The sequence below is a fragment of the Pinus tabuliformis genome, chromosome 7, assembly GCF_031772625.1.
Source record: "Pinus tabuliformis cultivar Carrire ecotype Pingquan chromosome 7, CPIR1, whole genome shotgun sequence".
Classification (NCBI taxonomy): domain Eukaryota; kingdom Viridiplantae; phylum Streptophyta; class Pinopsida; order Pinales; family Pinaceae; genus Pinus; species Pinus tabuliformis.
In genome coordinates, this window is record NC_142293.1 from 584405606 (window position 1) to 584426251 (window position 20646).

General features: G+C 35.0%; 1 protein-coding gene across 1 annotated transcript; it reads left to right on the top strand.

Moving 5' to 3' along the window:
* Nucleotides 1-19445: 19445 nt before the first annotated feature.
* Nucleotides 19446-20371, top strand: LOC149248787 (epoxide hydrolase 1-like). Its single transcript, XM_089451051.1, has 3 exons — nt 19446-19640; nt 19758-20005; nt 20104-20371. Exons 1-3 carry the CDS (start codon nt 19533-19535, stop codon nt 20369-20371), a joined length of 624 nt encoding a protein of 207 aa, XP_089307177.1. The 5' UTR covers nt 19446-19532.
* The last annotated feature ends 275 nt before the right edge of the window (nt 20372-20646 follow it).

The window sequence follows — 20646 nt, forward strand, 5'->3', positions numbered from 1 at the left end:
ATTCCTTTTAACTGGTAAATGATTAGGATCAGTGCCATGAGTTAAAAATTACTTAATAATAGAATAAAATAAATTTGTTGTGTAACCACCCCCTCCCACATTTATCCAAATTCACCATCCTTCCAGGATAAACATGATACCAAGAGTTACTATGACATGAACCAACCTCCAAGATCTAGTTAAGGAAGCGAGGCCTACGAACTGACCACAATTTAACAACTCATAGCATCCCTTAGGGATACATGACACTCAAGGGCCAAAGGACCACCCAAGGTGACCAAACCTTGCGATGAGGCTTTTTTTTCACAGACCTAGACTCCAAAAATCATGTATGACAAGGTCTGCGTGTAGTTTTAGGTCTCCAACCACATGCATAACGCTTCCTCCATGTATTTGTGACCCAACTTGTCGAGTTTAGAGGGTGTGGTCACCAAACTTTGTCCAAAAATTATTGGCCAACCTGGAGACCACTACCCAGAAATACTTGAGACTTTCCATAATTATTATTGACATGATGAAAAAGCTAAACATTCAATATTATATGAAAAACCCAACCTAGGCTTCCTAGAACACACTAGACATTTTTCCAAACACATAGCAAGACTATATGATATATGTGATGAATGCATATATGATTATAATAATATGAGATTCATCTGAGAATCATGAAGAAGGCCCTATGTCCTCTCCACATAGTTGAAACAACACTTATTAGTCCATGCATTCATCAACCAATAAATAAGTAAATGATTCATGACAAGATCCATAGATATTACTCATCGTATAACTAGCATGTGACCAAAAAATAACTAGCATAGAAACCATGTAAACTTAGCCATAATATCACCAACATAATCACTACAAGTACTCATAGATCATAACAGGAAAATTTCTCATATTAACATATCAAAATACCAATCAAGCCACAGACTTCAATGAACCACCCAACACAAATTAGGCTAAACGAAATCTTTTTTAGCCAATCACCTATATGTCATATTCTAAGTGTGAATGTGGGATCTCATGGAATAACTAAAATAAAACCAAACTAGGGCTTCCAGAGGCCAAACCACCTTAAACCTGAAGCACGGTGACTCCACCTCCACAATTAGACATTAATAACACCAACCATATTGGTCTCTACCCACGTTGTTCGGGGCTCCCAGAACTAGTAGCTCAGCCCACAACCTTCGAGGACTTCCAAAACGTTTGTCCAACCCAGCTCGAGATACTAGTAATTCAACCCACCAAGCGCTCTTGAGAATTTCTCCCAACGTAGGCTCCAGGACTATTGAATCAACCCAAATTGTTCTAGGGCTTCCAGAGCATTTGTTCCAACCCACATCCATAAGGAACATGACCACCAATCGAAAAAACACCAAGTGGAAAAACACAAAACACCATGGCTATTCAAGAAATGGAAAACCATAGTTAATCTAGGAAAATATCCATGCCAATGAAAACACATAACCATAAAATCACATGCATATACCATGCATCTAGAAATAAACAAGGAAATCACACATGCAACTTGTTACCTACAAAAAAAACGAGTTGTAGTTGCTAATCCAACTATTCTCTTGCACTTTCCTACTTTTATTTGCCTTCTTTCTATAAATACAAAGTATTCCAAAGTGTTCCAAGAATGATCCAAAAATACTCTAAGTGTGGAAGAGTATGAGAGAGAAAATATAAGCTAAAAAAGGTCCATAAACTGATCCTCAGAATCCTTTTTATCATTGAGGCTTCTATTTTCTTCATTTTCCTTAATTTTTCTTTCAGTTTCCCTCTCATGCAAATTTATGTATTTTCAACTTCATTTTCTCATATTTTCCTTTATTTCCATAATTAAATGTCAATTATTTCCTCTATGCATTTATCGATGCCTTTGAGAATTTCCTTAACCATTAATAAACTAAAAGTGACAACCACTAGGATGGTTTTCCTACCATTTATCTTGGAATATGTGTCCCATGACCCTTATCTTATATTTTTTACATGAAAAATCAACTAGTAGTTGTAACAAACCACTCCCCCTTGGGGTAACACCGTTCTTGGTGTTCAATGACACCTATGACTAAAAACTGCTAAAAAACAAACATACCTCCCATGGAGCTTTATAATCCAACTCGATGTAGTATTTACAATGAACAACTACTACAAACCATGGCCAACATACCACTTACTGTAGATTTATAACATAACTCATTATAATATTTACAAGAAAAACCACATATACTTATACAAATTTAATTCAACCAAAAAATAATCATACTCTCTATGGCGATTTATAAACACCACTCTATACAATATTTACAATAATATATACGTATACATATGCACATTTTCTCTAACTATTAAATAAAAGGATACAATTCTTGCATCAGTCAACAAGGGAATCGAAAGGCTCACACCTGCACCCTCAAAAGTAGTACCATGATTTACATCCTTCCAAGGAAGTCTAGAATCCACTACCAAAGTCAAACCCGCATCCAATATCCAGTGCTACGATCCTTGCGCTACTTGTTCTCTGAGTGAAGAGTTACCAGCTCATTGTTCTAGGGCACACTCCTAATGTGCTTGACATTCCATCTGGCAATGCTAATGACCAAAAGAATTTCATTCCTTGACGTTCCATTCTCTACTACATAGTCCCTTAAGAAATTTGGTCACCTCCTTCCATCACACACCCTCCAAGTTTCACCGACATCCCCTTCTCTGCTACACAGTCTCTTGAGTCATCTATCCCTTGGCAAGGTTTCTTTGCATTAGAAGGTCCAGAAACAAAGGCATATCGCTGCATCAAAACCATCATATCGGTCAGAGCATGTTCATGACAATCAATGGACAATATTGGGTACCATTTTCCCATAATGGCCCTACTCTTGAATGCTTTGCCATCATACTATTGCATGTTCTACTTCCTTTTATTGACGCTACTAATTCTTGCAGCTAGTTCCAACCACCCAAACGAGGTATTTTCAACCACCCAAACTTGGGCATTTTCCATGATTTCCTGTACCAAGCACATAGTTTCCATTTGCTTCAAAAGGAATTGAAATAAATTCAAATATAACTCATTGGTAGCTCATCAATAAGGTACACCTGCAATTTTGTTTACTTCCTATCACAACAAGTCAAACTAGCTCTTTGATCAAATCATCATGTATAAACATATCACATTCAGTTACCTTAAACACAACCATCATAAATCAGATGCATTCTAAAAACTAAAATAAAATACTAGTACTTATCATTTGAATAATTCTTTTCTTTTGCATTTGTTCTTTATCCTTTCCATACACACAATGAATCAATTGCCAAACTTTACATGCACCCAGTTCCTTCTCCTCTCCTCAATCACATACACATACACACAATGTACATCACAACACATACACCCTCACATGGTGTACCACACAATACATGCACCTACAACCAGTGTACAACACGATACATACACCTACACCATTGTACAACAAAATACATATACGCACACACAATATAATACAATGAATACACATGTCACAACATAATGACTATACAATACATGTAACATAGTACCACACATACACAACACAAAAGATATGATCGGTACACAATACCACATATACAACATGTACACAACATCACATGTACAACATGTACACAACACCATATATACAAAACAACACATGTAGAAAATGAACACAACACCAGATGTACACAACACTGCATGTACAACATGAACACAACACTATATGCATAAAGCACCACATGTACAATATGCACACAACACCATATGTACAGAACACCACATGTACAACATGTACACAACATCAGTACTGCACATCTGGAGACCACATTGTCTCTACTAGACAACCTTGCTTCTAGTGTCTTTCCCACGCATTACTACATACATCCACAATCCAAATTTTGGATCTGTGGTTCTTTCCACTTATCCATATTTGTCCCAACATGCGGTAAATCACATTGCTTTCATTCCATTGATGTATCCTTTAGCGTTGCCTACCATAACAAAATCATAGGCATAGTTATAAGCATATAATATCAAATATTATCCACACAATACTAACCTCACATATCTATTAGGGCTACTCTTCCCACTTGATTCCTCATAAAACTAGGAACATCTTCATGCCATTCACTAACATAAACAATCATTCCTCCACAAGCATGATCCCTGATGACCCTGTCAAACAATGACATACATACATACATATATACATATAAGCATTAGCACAAAACAATCATGATCCCTCACAACCCTGTTGCGTGCGCGCGCACACATACACACACATATGATCATTAACATATCCATAATCACAACACAATTACCAACATTCATAACATCAAGGTTAAGATAACTCCCTTTATTCATGCATCTCATGCACAACATCGAGAACAACAGTTCCCAACTTAACCAAGGCATTTGATGCCTCAGATCCATTTACTTTACCTTTCTTGATACCTTTCGCATGACTTCCCTACAACTATCCATTTACCCCAATGGACCTAACCTGTCCAACTAGTTTTCATATTCTTGCCTTTAACTTCCCTTTACTTATGCATTGAGCTTCATCTAGGTCTTACATTAGCTATTAAGCTTCATTTAACTCTCCCCGAGCTCCATTAAATTTCCTCTTTCCCAACCAATTATGAAGACTCTCCAAACATAAAAGGCAAGAACAAGAAGAAAACAAAAGAAAACCATGGAAAGCCAATATAATACAACACCACAAATATAGTGGCATGGGCATGCACCAGACACAATCAAAGTTGCAAGTCAGACAGAAACAAATCACAAAATACTGAAGGCACAAAACTAGCAACAAATACCATGAATCAACCCCATGGTTTCCAGTGCTACCAAAGGAAAGCTCCACCCGAGCCTTCTTCAAGATCTATGACAATCTCTTCTTCCACGTGATTCCCTGCATCATACTACCATAAACATATAACTGTTAGTGCATAAATAAATATACAATATACCATTTACCTTACCTTGTTGTGTCAAGCATGCTGCCTTGTAATTGAACACATACACATATCATTTCTCAAGGGATTTCAATTATCTTGACGAATCTAGACATAACTGAAATCTCATTGTTATACATTTCAAATACATGTTCAAGAATATAACACATATCCACATAATGTGAGACAAAATCAAGATTAAGAATAACACATATACACATAATGTTAAGTAAAATCAAGGTTAAAAAGATTTCCTGTATTCATAGAAAACACTCATTTATTTGAAATTGCGATTTCCAAACATAGTTAAAAAATTTCTCACCCAATGCCTTGCTATTAAGTCTTATTATGTGTTATCACATCACTGGTCATTAGTTAGTTGGAAAGATTATTTGTTATATATAAATGTTAGAAAAAATTATATTTATAATTTAAATTGATACTAATAGACAATTTTCTCGACTTAAAATAAATAGAAAAAGAGGAAAGATATTTTCTTATTCAATAAAAAAAATAAAGAATATTGTACGGAAAATATTACATGGTGATTATTATATGAGATAATTTTAATGAAATATTTTAATATTGAGATGAAAATATATTTCTAGAAAATACAGATTTTTTGTGGATTAAAAAAATATATAAATAAATTAAGAAAAAATGATTGGTTCAAGATATATGTATGATTTGTAATTATATGGTATATTTTATTTAGAAAATCAAACTAAAAAAAGTTAAAGTAATTAAATGGTTAACAATACAAGAGAGAATAATTTATCTAGGGTAATGAAAATTAAACTACTAAAGCGTCTTACTATGAAATTTGCAATTGAATATTATATAGCTATTAGCCCAATCAGTAAGATAACTTATGAGAAATATCATCACTTATGCAAAGAGTTTGGTACAGCTGTGAGAAAAAATGCGTTTAAAATTGTAGGAGACAGCTTACTGAGACCCTTCTAATAGGTTATACGATAAATAATTAAAATCGAATAAAAATAGTTCGCCATTAATTGGAAAGCGGTGGGATTTTCCTTCATAATCGCCTCTACACGCTATTATATAAATACAAGTGGGAACCGATCGCTCAACTTGTTTACGATAGTCAAAATTTTATACTATAAATTATTATTTCAACAACGTACTAGCGTATTCAAGATTATACTCTTTGATGACTTTCTAATTTGATGAACGAACTTTTATATTGCTATTCACTTTTTTCAAATGGGCATTGCGGGCTTTTACCTTGTGATCATTGACACCTGTATCTATATTTGTGGGCATTGCGGGCTTTTACGTTATGATCATTGACGCTTGTATTTATATCTGTGTTTTTAATTTTGTTTTTATGGTATATTAGTTTATTTTTTATCAAATATGATGTTTATAAATAATTTAACATCTAGAACTTGTTTTTTTTTGGTTATTTTTTATTATTATTTAAATTTTTTTATTAGGTGATTAATTGAGTTTATTAGTAATTTTCATTTTGTTAATTACTAATTTTTTATTTATAGTTTTATTTTTTTTTTTTTTTTTTTTTCATTTTTTTATTTAATTAATTATATTTCATAATTTTTGGTGATGGCATTCAATAGTATAATATTTTATTAGTTGTTTTATTTTGGTGATAAAGTCTTTGTCTTTTATTAATTAAGTTATAGTTAAGCTAAACATTTTTTTATAAAAATATATTTATTTCTTAAATGTGATTAATAAACTAATTACAATATTTTTTTAGAACTAAAAAATATATTCACCAAATTACTAAAATTAATATCGTTAACAATTAATATGAAAATGATTAAATTTAATAATATACTAAATCTTTTTAATTATTTAATTTTAGTGAAATAATTTTTATGAGATTTTGATGATTAATATAAAAATGATTAAATTTGATAATATATTAAATCTTTTTAATTATTTAATTTCAGTGAAACAGTTTTTATAAGATTTACAGGGAAAAGTATTGAATGCTAAAGTTATTTTATATCATTCATCTCATGTTGTTCACCAATAAATATATATATATTAAATTCATTATATATTTTTATTTTATAAAATGAAAAGTCAAATTTAAAATATAAAAATAATTATATATTATTAATTATGGAAATATTGATTTTAATTAAAATTATTAAAAAATTACTTTATTTAAATATCCTAATAAAAATTGGTTTAATTAAATATTATTTTTATTTAATAAATATAAAAGATAACTAAAATTGCAACAATATTGAGGGTCTGTAGCTTGAGCTAGGGTTGGTGTTGGCGTTAGGGTTTTGACTTTGGGTACCATGGTGGGACGCGCAGGGGGGAGTGCTGCTCCCTCCTATAGTTAGGTAGTTACAGATAGAAGTAAGGAGGCGGGAAAACAATGTTTCAAAAAACCTCAGGAGAAGGAAACAGAGGCAAGAAGCACGAGAACATTGGGAAGAAACGATCTTCAGGCACAAGAAGGGAATCAATAGGAAACAAGTAACGAGAAGGAGAATGAAGGCAGTAGTGAAAAACCTACTTCCATAAGGACAACTGGGGTCTACAAACCCAAGTCGAGCATAATCCCCTGGGTCATCTTGAGCGATCTAGCGCTTCAAGCGCATAGGGATCATATGACAGAACATGAGACCATATGCAATTTATGGGGATATGGCCGACGAAGAGGGCGTTGCACATGTGGATAAGGAGCCATTGGAAACCAAAGGGGGGAATACACCTCCATATGGGATCTAAGGTCTTCTTCATAGTGGTGTTCATGAGCCTAGAGGATAAAGATAGAGTGTTCGAAGGGGGACCATATTTCTACACTACTACAAGACTCTACATGCGGCCATGGATGATGAACTTTGTCCCAGAACGTGAAACATTCACATCGGTACCGGTATGGATTAGACTATATTCCCTTCCTCTTAGATTATTGGCTACGGGAGTCTCTGAAAACAATAGGCAACAAGCTGGGGCATTTTCTAAAGATCTCAAAGGTGACTCTGAAAGGAAAATATACCTCCTTCGCTCGAATATGTGTGGAAATGGACTTATCTGGAGCCCTTCCGGAAGCGATAATTTTAGAAGTTTATGATGAAGAATGGGTGCAAACGGTGGAGTATGAACATATCCCATTTAGGTGCCGCAAATGCCATGAACATGGGCATTTATTCAGAGACTGACCAACAAACATCATGGAAGGAAATGTGAAAACTACTACGGATAAAAATCGCGAGGGTTTCACCAAGGTTGGGGGCAAAGGGAAAGGTGGAAAGCATTCACATAAGAGGATCAATGATGATAGACATACAAGACACAATAACTTCAAGATCCTAGAGGAAGAAGAGGGGAAAAAAGAAACAATCCACGATATGGCATACACAATCAATGAGAAGGAAAAGGAAGCTGACTTGGAGGATATCACAGTAAACAACCAAAAAAAGGATGATATGGCAAGCAGTATGGAGATAAGTAGGGACCATGAGATGACTCCAAGTGAAGTGGGAACAGAGGACCATGAACTGCAGGAGATTCTAGATAGGGAAAACCTAGATCTATAACAATTTCTGGAACCTGGGATGACCATAAGAGTGGACTCCTTGCCAAAAGAGGATTATGACAGAGTTCAAAAGCTATTTCTATGGAGATCACAATTGAAGGGACCTGGAGACGAAAGAAATCATGAAAGCCAAGAGCACAGTGGGGTCAAAATGATGGAGAATATACAAGCACAATCTCCAAAGAACTCAGGGAGGAAAAGAGGAAGAAAAATATAGAATGAGTTGCCGAACGAATGTGGGAAACTATTGATTAACTTAAGTAAGATGAAAGATCTTACCAGTTATTCCTTTACAAACCTTTCTTGATGAAGCTCACAACCTGTAATATTAGAGGCATAGGAAATAGAAGGAAGCAAAGAAATCTCTGAAATAGAATAAAAGAAGAAAAACCAGATATGGTCTTTATTCAGGAGACAAAATGTTCGATGGATAAAATAAGGAAAATTCATAATAAATGGTTAATCAAGTACGAGTATCTGGAGGTTAAAGCAAACAACTCAGCGGGAGGGATTCTCACACTGTGGGATCCCCAGAAATTTGTAATCCTAGATGCTGAAGCATCCAAGAAATATCTCTCTTTGGTATGTTAACCTTTAGGGGATCAAAAGATATACATGATCATAAAAGTCTATGGACCTCAAAAGCAAGAAGACAAACTCAAGCTTCTCACATCCCTTGAGGATATAAGAGCAAGACACCTTCATATGCCCTGGATAGTGGCAGGGGATTTCAATATGATAAGACCTCTTACAGAGAAAAAGGGTGGTATTAGACAACTTGGCAGAGATTCCATGGCCTTCCAAGACTTCATAATGAATATGGGGCTAGTGGACACTAAAACATTGAATGGGACCTTGACCTGGAACAACAAGAGGGGAGGGGTATCACAAGTAGCCTCTAAACTAGACAGATTCATTATTTCAGAGGACCTCTTTCTCTCAAGCCCTGCCATAATAGCTTCTATTCTCCCCTTTGGAGGTTCGGACCATTGGCCTATTCAGTTGGAAGCCACTTTTATGGGTACACCAAGAAACAAACCTTTTAGGTTTGAAAATGCATGGCTCTCTCACCCTGAATTCACCAGCAATATTGACAAATGGTGGAAAGAGGATTTGAACATTCAAGGCACTAGAATGTTCCTGCTCCAACAGAGACTTAAACATATCAAATCTAGGCTTAAAGACTGGAACAAGAAGGAATTTGGCAATATCTTCAAAGCCAAAAGAGAAGCCGAGAAGAAACTACAGGAGATTAATCAGATCTGCATTACAGATGGCTTTACCGAGGAATGGAAAAAGCTAGCTGAATCTCTGCAGGAAGAATGGGAAGATTGGTGCTTGCAAGAGGAGATTTTTTGGAGACAAAAATCAAGGGTGCAGTGGATTAGAGAGGGAGAAAGAAATACAAAGTTCTTTTATAAATCCACCATGGATAATAGGGCACAGAACAAAATCACAAAGCTAAAAAATTCTCAAGGGATAGAACTTTTCTCTCACAAAGATATGGAATCAATTCTTGTACAACAATTCATCAGTATAGCAGAGGAGCCTCTCGAGGATAGATCCAAATACATCAACCATTTTACTCAGTATATTCCTCAGCTGGTTACCAGAGAGGACAACCACAATCTTAATAGACTAGCGTCGGAAGAGGAAGTTAGTGAAGTGATCAATGAAATGCAGAATGGAAAAGCCCTAGGTCTGAATGGGTTCAATGTTGACTTCTTCAAAGCCTGCTGGAAAATAGTCAAACAGGACATCCTTGAGGTGGTGGAAGACTCAAGAAAGTCCAAAAGAGTTCTCAAGGCTTTTAATGCTTCCTTCATAGCTCTAATATCAAAACAGGTAAAGGATATGACTCCGGATGCTTTCAGACCCATAGCCTTATGTAATGTCGTGTATAAAATTATTTCCAAGGTGATTTCTAATAGACTCAAGCCCCTCTTACCAGCTCTCATCTCAGAGGAGCAAACGGGCTCTGTGGAAGGAAGACAAATCCTTAACAACATTACACAAGCTCATGAGGTGGTACTTTCTCTCAAAAGCAACAAACAAGTGGGCATGATCATTCAGCTAGACCTAGCAAAAGCTTACGATAAAACAAGCTAGTCTTATATAAGGGCAATACTAAAATCCTTTAGTTTCGACCAAAACTGGATAAGATGGGTTATGGCACTTGTTACCACAACTAGTTTTTCCATCCTACTTAATGGCACTGCTTCAAGAACCTTCACACCCTCCAGAGGTCTTAGACAAGGGGATCCGCTCTCACCCTTCCTCTTTGTTATCATGATTGAAGGGGTAGGTAGAGGGATCAAAATGGAAAATGTTGAAGGAAAAATTCAAGGTATCAGACCCACCTTGGATGGAGCAACAAATACTCATTAACAATTTGTGGCTGATACAATGCTGCAGGGCACACCCACAGTTAGGGAAGCAAGAGCGATCAAACATATCTTGAATGATTTTGCTATGGTAGCCAGCACAGAGGTAAGCCTCAACAAATCAAAAGTTTTTTTCTTTAACACTGACCTTGCTATTCAGAGAAACATCACCAGAATTCTTGGATTTCAAAGGGGCCAGCTACCTTCCAAGTATTTGGGCATAACTCTTACAGATAAACCTCTAAGTAAGGGAGTGTGGGAGCCAATTATAAATAAAATTCAGGACAAGATCAAGAAATGGACATGCAGGTCTTTAAATTTGGCGAGATGCCTTGTGCTCACACAGGCTGTCTTGCAGGAAATTCCCATTTTCATGTTCTCAGCTCTTCCTGCTCCTAAAGGAGTCAAGCAACAAATCAGGAGCATACAAAGGGATTTTCTATGGGGCAGAGGAGAAGAGAAAAATAAATGGTCTTTAGTGGCCTGAGACAAGATCTACAAACCCAAGAGCCATGGTGGTTTGGGGCTTCATGACCCTGAAACCCTTAGCAGAGTTTTGGGAGCCAAACTCTGGTGGAGATGGATCAAGGAATCGAGTACTCCCTGGGCTAAGCTTTGGAAACAAAAATATGCCAAGCATTGGCAAGAGAAGGATCACATTCAAATGTCTAGGAATATTAAGGGCTCCCACATTCGAAACCTTGCTTGGGAAAATAAAGGTATTGTTCAGCAGCATAGTTTTTTGGAGATTCGAGCTGGGAACCTTGCGTGATTCTGGGAGGATAACTGGCAGCAGGAACCCAACTTGTATAAGGATGAGTTAGTAGCTCTCAAGAATGATACTGATAACAAAGGTCTACTTTTGGTAAATGACTTCTGGGATCCGGGAAGGATCAATAGAAAATGGAGAATATGGAGGGATCTAGGCTATAGTGAAGAGAGCCATCTGAAAGCCTAGGCAGACTCTCTCGCTTAGGATATAGAGCATAAATGGATTCTGGTATCCTCCTTGCCTGACCAACTAATATGGGGAAGGAACACCGAAGGAAACTTTAAATTCAAAGAAGCTAAACAGATAGTCACAGGATTTAACTAGCAAAACACTGACATAGGTTGGAAGAATCTTTGGAGAAGCCCCCACTAGATGAAAATAAAGTTATTTATTTGGCTAGTTCATCAAAGGAAAATTTTAACTTGGGAGAATCTCATAAAAAAAGGTTTCACTGGACCATCCAAATGTTACCTTTGTGGCTCTCAAGAGGAAATGATGGATCACCTTCTCAACCTCTACCCTTTCACCTCCACTGTGTGGGAGTGGGTGGCTTCAATCTTCAGGCAAACTGATAGGGACAGACTCAGCATCTCCAACACTTTGAAGAATTGGAGGAAAAAATTCTTAGGGAATGAAATCATTAATAAAGCCTGGAATCTAGTTCCAGGCTTTATCATCTGGGACGTTTGGAAAGAACGCAATAGTCAAATATTCAAGAATAAAGCTAGCAAACCCCAAAACATAATTGATCAAATTTTAAGGTAGCTCAAAGATACAGTCAAAATCTTACTGAGGAATCTTCCTAAGGACCCTCCTTTGCCCCAAGATGTGTGCATACCACTACATCTGGGTCTTCAGTCTATAAGCCCATAGGGCCTAAACAAGGGTGTGAACCAAGTAAATGAAGATACAAATATTTGGAAGCCTCCTCCACATGGCTTTTTAAAAATCAATATAGATGGAGCTTCTAAGGGCAACCCAGGGTTAGCTGGTTTTGGGGGTGTTATAAGAGATGAACAAGGATGAATAAAGGAAATTTTTCATGGCCACTTAGGGAAAGCCACCAACAACATGGCAGAACTCATGGCCTTAGAGCAATGCCTGGAAATCTTGGTGAACTCAAATTCACACAATGTCATCGTGGAAGCAGATTCAGAATTGATTATTAGAGAAGCCAAGAAAATATGCAATGGAACGTCACCAGACAAAGTTTTGAAACACTAGAGGCTTTCGCTGGTCTTTCACCATATTTATACCCATCTACAAACCTTAAAAACGATAAAGTTTGTCCATGTGAAAAGAAAAGCTAGCATGTTAGTAAATCGTTTGGCGAATGAAGGAGTGATTAGTAAGGACAGGGACACTCAGCACATTTGGGAGCTCTTACCCCCAGGCAAACTTCTTGAGGATTGTCTTCATCAGGCTGCCAAAGATAGCAATCGATGGAATGATAGGATGGACTGCTGAGGCTTAGGAGACAGCCAGAAGTGTAGGAATGATTAGGGTGATAGGCGGAAGTCCTCGGTTTGCTTGGTGATTGGCAACAATCCATGGACTACACTGAGACTAGCATTCCAGTGGAGGTGAATGGATATTTGAGGACAGAAGAGGAAGATCAAGGATAAAATGGCATGAAGACTGATTTTGGACAGATAGATCTCGATTGCAATAGATCTACAGTGGTCGGGTGAGGAAGATACCCGAAGGTTAATGAGCAGAAGCGGGTTAATGAAACCCACAAGTGGATTTCGAGCGAAGGAAAAACGTAAACGGTATTTCTCCACTGGCTACGACTCCATTCACATAGCGACACGTAGCCATACGTTGAGAGTTGGAAACCACTTTATCGGGTGTATTTGGTGTGCACAAGTTGGTTGTGCGAAATTCATGTGAGTCGTCAGATCGGGTGGAGTGAGATCAATGGTAGATGTACAAGGTGCAAGTTCCGAAGGCGGGAAAGTTTGTGACCATTGATTAGGTCATAGATCCGCCATGGAGAAGTGTCATAGTTTCTTCGACAGGGTAGATCTCAACCTTTATTGTAAACTCTGGTTCACAGCGTTTTGAGATCTAGTTGGTCATTAGCGGTTAGGGAAGAGCTGCGAGTGGATTTTGGGCAGAGGAAAGGAAGTAAATGGTTTTCCCCCTTTATCTGTGGTTCCACTCACTTAATGACATGTAGCAAAGAGGAGAGAGAAGGGAACAACTTTTCGGGTGGATTTGGAGTGCGCAATTTAATTGTGCGAAATCCGTATAAGCCATTCGATTTGGGGGACCTAGATCGACGACTGATAGTAGAGAGATTGTTCCACAGTCAGGAAGTGCTTTGACCGTTGGATCTTGTTTTGATCAATGGCGTAGATTAGCCGACGTTTGCTTAGATGGGAAGATGTCAAAATGTTTAACTGAGGTTTGAGCCACCTCCGGGTCCGGTGCAGTGGTCTGAATCTTAGTGGAAGCCTTTCATTGGTTAGTGGTTGACTGAGAGACCTTTGGAGTTTACTACTCCTTCCTGCTTTAGAGGCTTTGTAAGCCCGAGGTTTTGGATTGTTTCTTGTTGTTGGCAGTCCTGTGTTGATCTATGCTTTTGCATAGGCGTGTAATATATGTATTGTACGAGAATGGTTGATAAAAAGATTCACTCTTACTTGACCAATTATTTAATAAATATAAAAAAAAATCATAATAATTTAATTTTTAATCTATATATATATATATTCCCTTTAAATACAATATCTAAATAATAGTTGAATTAAATAAAATAATATTAAATTAAGTCAATAATTTTAATCACGTAAAAAAATTAAATCCAAAATTTAATGTTATTTATTTTTTCATGTTATTATATTTATTTATTTTATATAATATATTTATATTTAAAAATATTATTTTAGTAAATTAAATATATTTTTAAATTAATAATTAATAATCAATATAATATATTAATTTTATGTTTTATATTATTATTATATCTATTTCATTTAGATAATAAATTTAAGTTTAATTTAATATTAAATTTCACATATTCTAAATTTGTGATTGCTGTTATGCAATATATTAATTGCATAATATCACTCACAAATTTAGAATATGTGAAATTCAATATTAATGGTTAATTTGCATCTTATTTACTTTTTTTTATTGATTTTTTCATTTGAAAAGTTTTAAGTATATTACTTTTCTCATGATTTCTAATAGAATTTTGGATTTTAATTTTTGTTACGTATTAGGTTATATTCGAAGATTTTTGTTATTAATAATTTATGAGTTTAATTTTCTAAATTTTCTTGGGTCGGGTTATGTAGTGGAGTTGACAAGAAGTGATTACTTTGGGTGGATTTGTCTAGTACACGTTTTCGTGAACCTAAATTTCATGGACATAGCATTGATGATCTTCAGAAATCATAAATCCCAAAAATAAACTAAAACTTAGCTCAATTCGTAGAGTCCCTATCATCGTTAAATCACATTTAATATTTACAAATAAATAGTAAATAATTCAACTCTTTCTACACTCTTATTACTTGGGATAGGCTTCTTTTTGTGTAACAAAAATATTCCAGCCATCACCAAGTATATATATATATATATATAACACAAAAAATTATATTCTTAATTTATATATATATATATATATATATATATATATATATATATATAATATTATATGTTATATTATATATTTTATTATATATTTTATATAGGCCTAACAAAAATATTCCAGCCATCACCAAGTATATATATAGATAGAGATTATATGTTAATTGGGATTGTACCAAGTTGTTAGGAAGAAGTATTGGCTCCCATTCAAGTTTAATTATCCAAAGTGGCATGAGCTTTGATCTAATGCTTTTAGTCATCTTCGAGAATAAATAATTTTTTTGGAAAATTAATATTCATTCTATAGAGTAGAGAAGTAATTTATATGAGAGTGTATTTTTTTACATATCTTATCTGAGATAGTTAATTATTTCAAGAATATTAAAATGAATTAAATTTCTTATAATGTGATATTTTTAATAATTTAATATAAAAAATTAATAATTAAATAAAGTAATTTTTTTTATTTTTTTTTAATAAATTTGAATTTAAAATAAATGGAAATTAATAATAAATATCATATTATTTTATAAAGAATAATAAATTTAATTTGATAATAAAATATTATCATAATAATTATATAAATTTAAATTTTACATAAATATATTTCATTTTTAAACTTTGAAAATAAAAAATAATAATAATCAGCATTCCTACCATTAACGGTAGAAAGTCTCAATTAAATATATAGCATGTATTAGCAATCACTCTTTAAACATTATTATTAATTAAAATAATAAATCAATAAATTCCTATGATCAATGGTGTAAAAGTACATATTTATATATGATTTTTCCTTAAATATTAGTTTAATAATTTTTATTTTTATATTTTTTAATTTAAAATCATTTTCATTAATTTCAAGTTCTTTGGAAAAGACAAGAAAGTAAAGGAGTGCTCAAAACCTAAAAATAAGGGGTTTGGAACTAATTAATTCATATAATAAAATGTTTATGCGACCGTATATGATCAAAAGCGATCAGAGAAATCGGCGACATGCTCTTTTCTCGCTGGGGTAACTGACTCCACAGAATCAGGTAGTTAATTATTTCACTAATTCTCATAATCTCAACTTTCAAGTATATTGCGGATGACCTAAATAGTTTGTTATTCTTTTTTTCGGGCAAGGCCAGAGGAATTTGCAAACGTGGTATCAAAAGACATTATCATTTAAAGAATAGGAATGTGATAACAGCAGCCCTGGAATGTCAATTCAGAAGAAGAGACGTATGTACGATGAATCATTCCATCAAAGGAAAACATAGACCGCCCATGATACCCAAACCACCTTTACTGCCCATATAAAAACACATTCACTGAGCACGCGCCGCAAATGACAGCCAGACCACTTTGACTACGCATCACAAAAGTGGAAGTGGGAAATTCTGATACGCAATTCCACTGATTCTACATTAAGATTAATATTTATTTCAATGAACTTAAAAGACCTCGTGCATAGTATTGATCAAGAGGAATTGGAAAACAACTGATTGGACAAAAACTCTCTTCGCGTTTCATTGACTTGTTCAAACAATATAAGGTTGCAGCAGCGCGCCCTCCTATTACAGTTACTGTCACCAAAGTTTTTGGCTTCTCCTTAGTTGATAGAAATAAGTATACATAAACCAAACCCTACCAACCCTAATTTGTCAATCTTTTGGCTTCTTCATTTTTGGTCAGATAAACTTTACGCCCTAGCCAGCGAAATGGTGTTGCCTAGCCATGGTTAACATAAAAATGTTCCAGAAACCTAAATCATTCGGCTTCTTCTATTTTGTTCAGATGAACTTGACGCCCTAGCTTCCAAAATTTGTGGGTCGGAACGGGGTATTCCAAGGTGAACAGAAAAATGTTCCAGCAAGCTAAATCTTTTGGCTTCTTCATTTTTGTTCTGATCAACTTTACTCCCTAGCATATAAAAATGGTGAGGCCAGAAGGAAGGCTTGGTTTAACAGCAGCAGCAACTCTGGATAACCGTCACCCTGAACTTGGTAACATAGAAGTAACCGCCAATTAAAAATAAGGTTATCGATTTGAATATTTACTACACATACTGGAAAACCTTTACACTCACAACATGTTTTAGTTGGAAATGGCCTATTAAATCCCACCATCATTGGCGGATAGATAAGGTCAACCGAAAACTCAAAATTGAATGTATTGGGAATGGCTTATAGACGTTGCTCGGCTTTATGCTCTCGTGAATAAAAAATTGCTCTTGTAGATAGACGAAAGCACTCATGCAATAAGTCCGCATATCCACTTGTTCCCTTCTTAATGATAGTTATGAAAGTTACGAGGTGTACCTAACAGGAATAGGAAGTTCAAATAATATGATATAAAACTAACATGTGCATTAGATGTTGGAAAGGAAACGCCGTAAGTCATAAATTGAGGAACAATTACGATATGGGAATGAGAAAATCTAAATAAGATGCAGAGATGGTTTAAGTTTTTTGTGTTTCCTCATACTGATGCTAGCAATTTTTTTGACATGATGAATCTATTGATAATAAAGAAAACATTAAAGACCAAATGAGATACATGAAACTAGAGATTTCATATGCAAACATCAAAGCTCAAGAAATACATCAATTAACCAGAGGATATCAACTATTTTTCCAAAAACACGCTCAAGAGATGCATCAATTAACCAGAAGATATCAACTATATGAGTTAGTACTACGTGGAAGGAAGATAAAAGATGAAAAAGCATGGTACTGTGGGTAACTGTCACTTGTCGATCTGCTTGGCCAGCTTGTTAGAAGTTTTACATCAAAACCTTGGTGGCTACCTAGTTCTCATAGATTTTAATTCATAGAAGCAAGCATAATAGATGGTCTGATTCACCATGAAGGACATCAAACAAGAACACATTTCTTGAAACTCGGAGCTTGGAGCATAGAATGAAATCTTTAGGTTTCAAACTACTCTCCTTTGTTGGCAAAGTAATCTTTGTCCATGAACCCTTAGCCATGATCAACCCCCACAATCTCTTGCTTGATGATACCATGAATATTAGTGAGAATGACCAATAAGGGAGATCTGCGATATTGTGTAGAGAATCCAGATTCTGTCATTTTAAATATATGATTATTTTTTTACCCAACCATTAAGAATCTAGGTAGAGAGACCAGCTTAGTTTCTATATACAAAGGAAACAAGCTATGGTTGGCTCCACAGTGCAGAGGAAATAGAAAATGGAGCGCCCCTCTAATATACTGTAGATTAAAAATAAACCTACATGACAATAGATATTACATAACCAGCTGAGATGGCGCCTTTGCATATGAGTTAGTACTACGTGGAAGGAAGATAAAAGATGAAAAAGCATGGTATTGTGGGTAACTGTCACTTGTCGATCTGCTTGGCCAACTCATCAAAAGTTTTACATCAAAACCTTGGTAGCCAGATTTAAAAATTTAATTCATAGAAGGAAGCATAATAGATGGTCCGATTCACTGAATCTCGAGGCTTGGAGCATAGAATGAAATCTTTAGGTTTCAAACTACGCTCCTTTGTTGGCAAAGTAATCTGTCCATGAACCCTTAGCCATGATCAGCCCCCACAATCTCTTGCTTGATGTATGATTCAACAAAAGAAAAAGCAGTCCTTGAGCTTCTATTAATATAGACAATAAGTTGGAAACCATATAAAATTCTATTAATTAAAATAGATTTATTTTATTTAGAAGAAATAATTTGTTTTTTCATATGTTTTCACCAATAAACTATTTTCACCTGAGCCATTTCAAATTAAAATATATTTATTTTATTTAGAAGAAATAATTTGTTTTTTCATATGTTTTCGCCAATAAACTGTTTTCACCTGAGCCATTTCAAAAATACTTCTTCTCATCTAGTACATTAAGAAAGAATAACTCCACTTATTCATTAATAAAATGGATATCCTTTTTAGATTGAAAATAGGACTAATAGGACTAATATCTATAAATAAAATGATCAAAATTGTTAAAAAAAAAAAGTTTGGATTCATGAACTTTGATTCATGTTAATATGTTCTATGCTGGTTATGCTTTCATGTTCTCTGTGCTCAACAAATTCTTGATTAAGGTGGCTCTATGTTTATGCAAACAATAGTAGTTGGAAACTTAGTATCTATATATCATAATTAACATATTTCAAAGTTCAAACTACATTTCATGAAGCAGGTGTTGGTTGTGGGGAAGGATTTTGGAGCAGTTGTTGCATATTATTTAGATCTGTGTCATCCAGATTGAGTGAAAGGAATGGTAACATTGGGTACACCTTACTTGAAACCCGGAGGACTGGATAAATGGGACTCAACTCCTAAAGGCATCTATTTTAGACATTGGCAGGGACGATTTCTCCCCTCTGTGCTTAAAATATGCATTGAACAAGGAAATTTGTATAAAAAACCAGGTTCTTCTTTAAATAATGATAGCAACCCTCATGGAATTTTCTGAATGTCTCCTTCGGATTCATTATTATAGGAACCCGAGAGAGGATTGGCAGATCTTGGGCATTTTGATGTAAAAACAGTGGTAAGGAATATATATACTCTTTTCTCTAGTAGTGAACTACCTGTGGCAGAAGATGGTAAGGAGGTAATGGATCTCTATGATCCTTCCAAACAATTGCCACCATGGTTTACTGAGGATGATCTTCAGATGTATTCAAGCTTGTATGAGAAATCTGGTTTTGTGTTCCCTATGCAAGTCCCATACCTTTGCAGCAAAAGGTAAACCTTGGTTTTCCCTTTGCTTTCATTTCATTATAAATCACTATAAACTTACAGATACTCAAGTTTGATATTCATTTTGAACATTTAATTTACAGGGATCCTGGGAGATTGACCCTTTTCAATGAACGCACTATTCAAGCTCCTTCCCTTGTGATCATGGGTACCGAGGATTATTTTCTGAAATTTCTGGGAGTGGAGTATTATGTCAATAGTGAGATGCTAAAGTATGTTGTGCCCAATCTAGAGATCATTTTTTTTCCAGAAGGAAGCCATTTTGTTGAGGAAAAGTTTCCAGAGGAAGTGAATAAACTTCTCCTTGGCTTTCTGAATCAGGAGAGGCTTGGAAGATCTTGGGCGTTTTGATGTAAAAATAGTGGTAAGGAATATATATACTCTTTTCTCTAGTAGTGAACTTCCCGTGGCAGAAGATGGTAAGGTGGTAATGGATTTCTATGATCCTCCCAAATCATTGCCACCATGGTTCACTGGGGATGATCTTGAGATGTATTCAAGCCTGTATGAGAAATCTGGCTTTGTGTTCCCTATGCAAGTCCCATACCTTTGCAGCAAAAGGTAAACCTTTATTTTCCCTTTGCTTTCATTTCATTATAAATCAACATAAACTTATAGATACTCAA

What these genes read in the sequence shown, in the direction of transcription:
- LOC149248787 (XM_089451051.1), top strand. Translation starts at nt 19,533, where the DNA reads ATGGTAACATTGGGTACACCTTACTTGAAACCCGGAGGACTGGATAAA. An exon ending in AGGGACGATTTCTCCCCTCT is followed by an intron (nt 19,641 to 19,757) that starts GTGCTTAAAATA and finishes TCATTATTATAG; the next exon opens with GAACCCGAGAGAGGATTGGC. An exon ending in CCATACCTTTGCAGCAAAAG is followed by an intron (nt 20,006 to 20,103) that starts GTAAACCTTGGT and finishes TTTAATTTACAG; the next exon opens with GGATCCTGGGAGATTGACCC.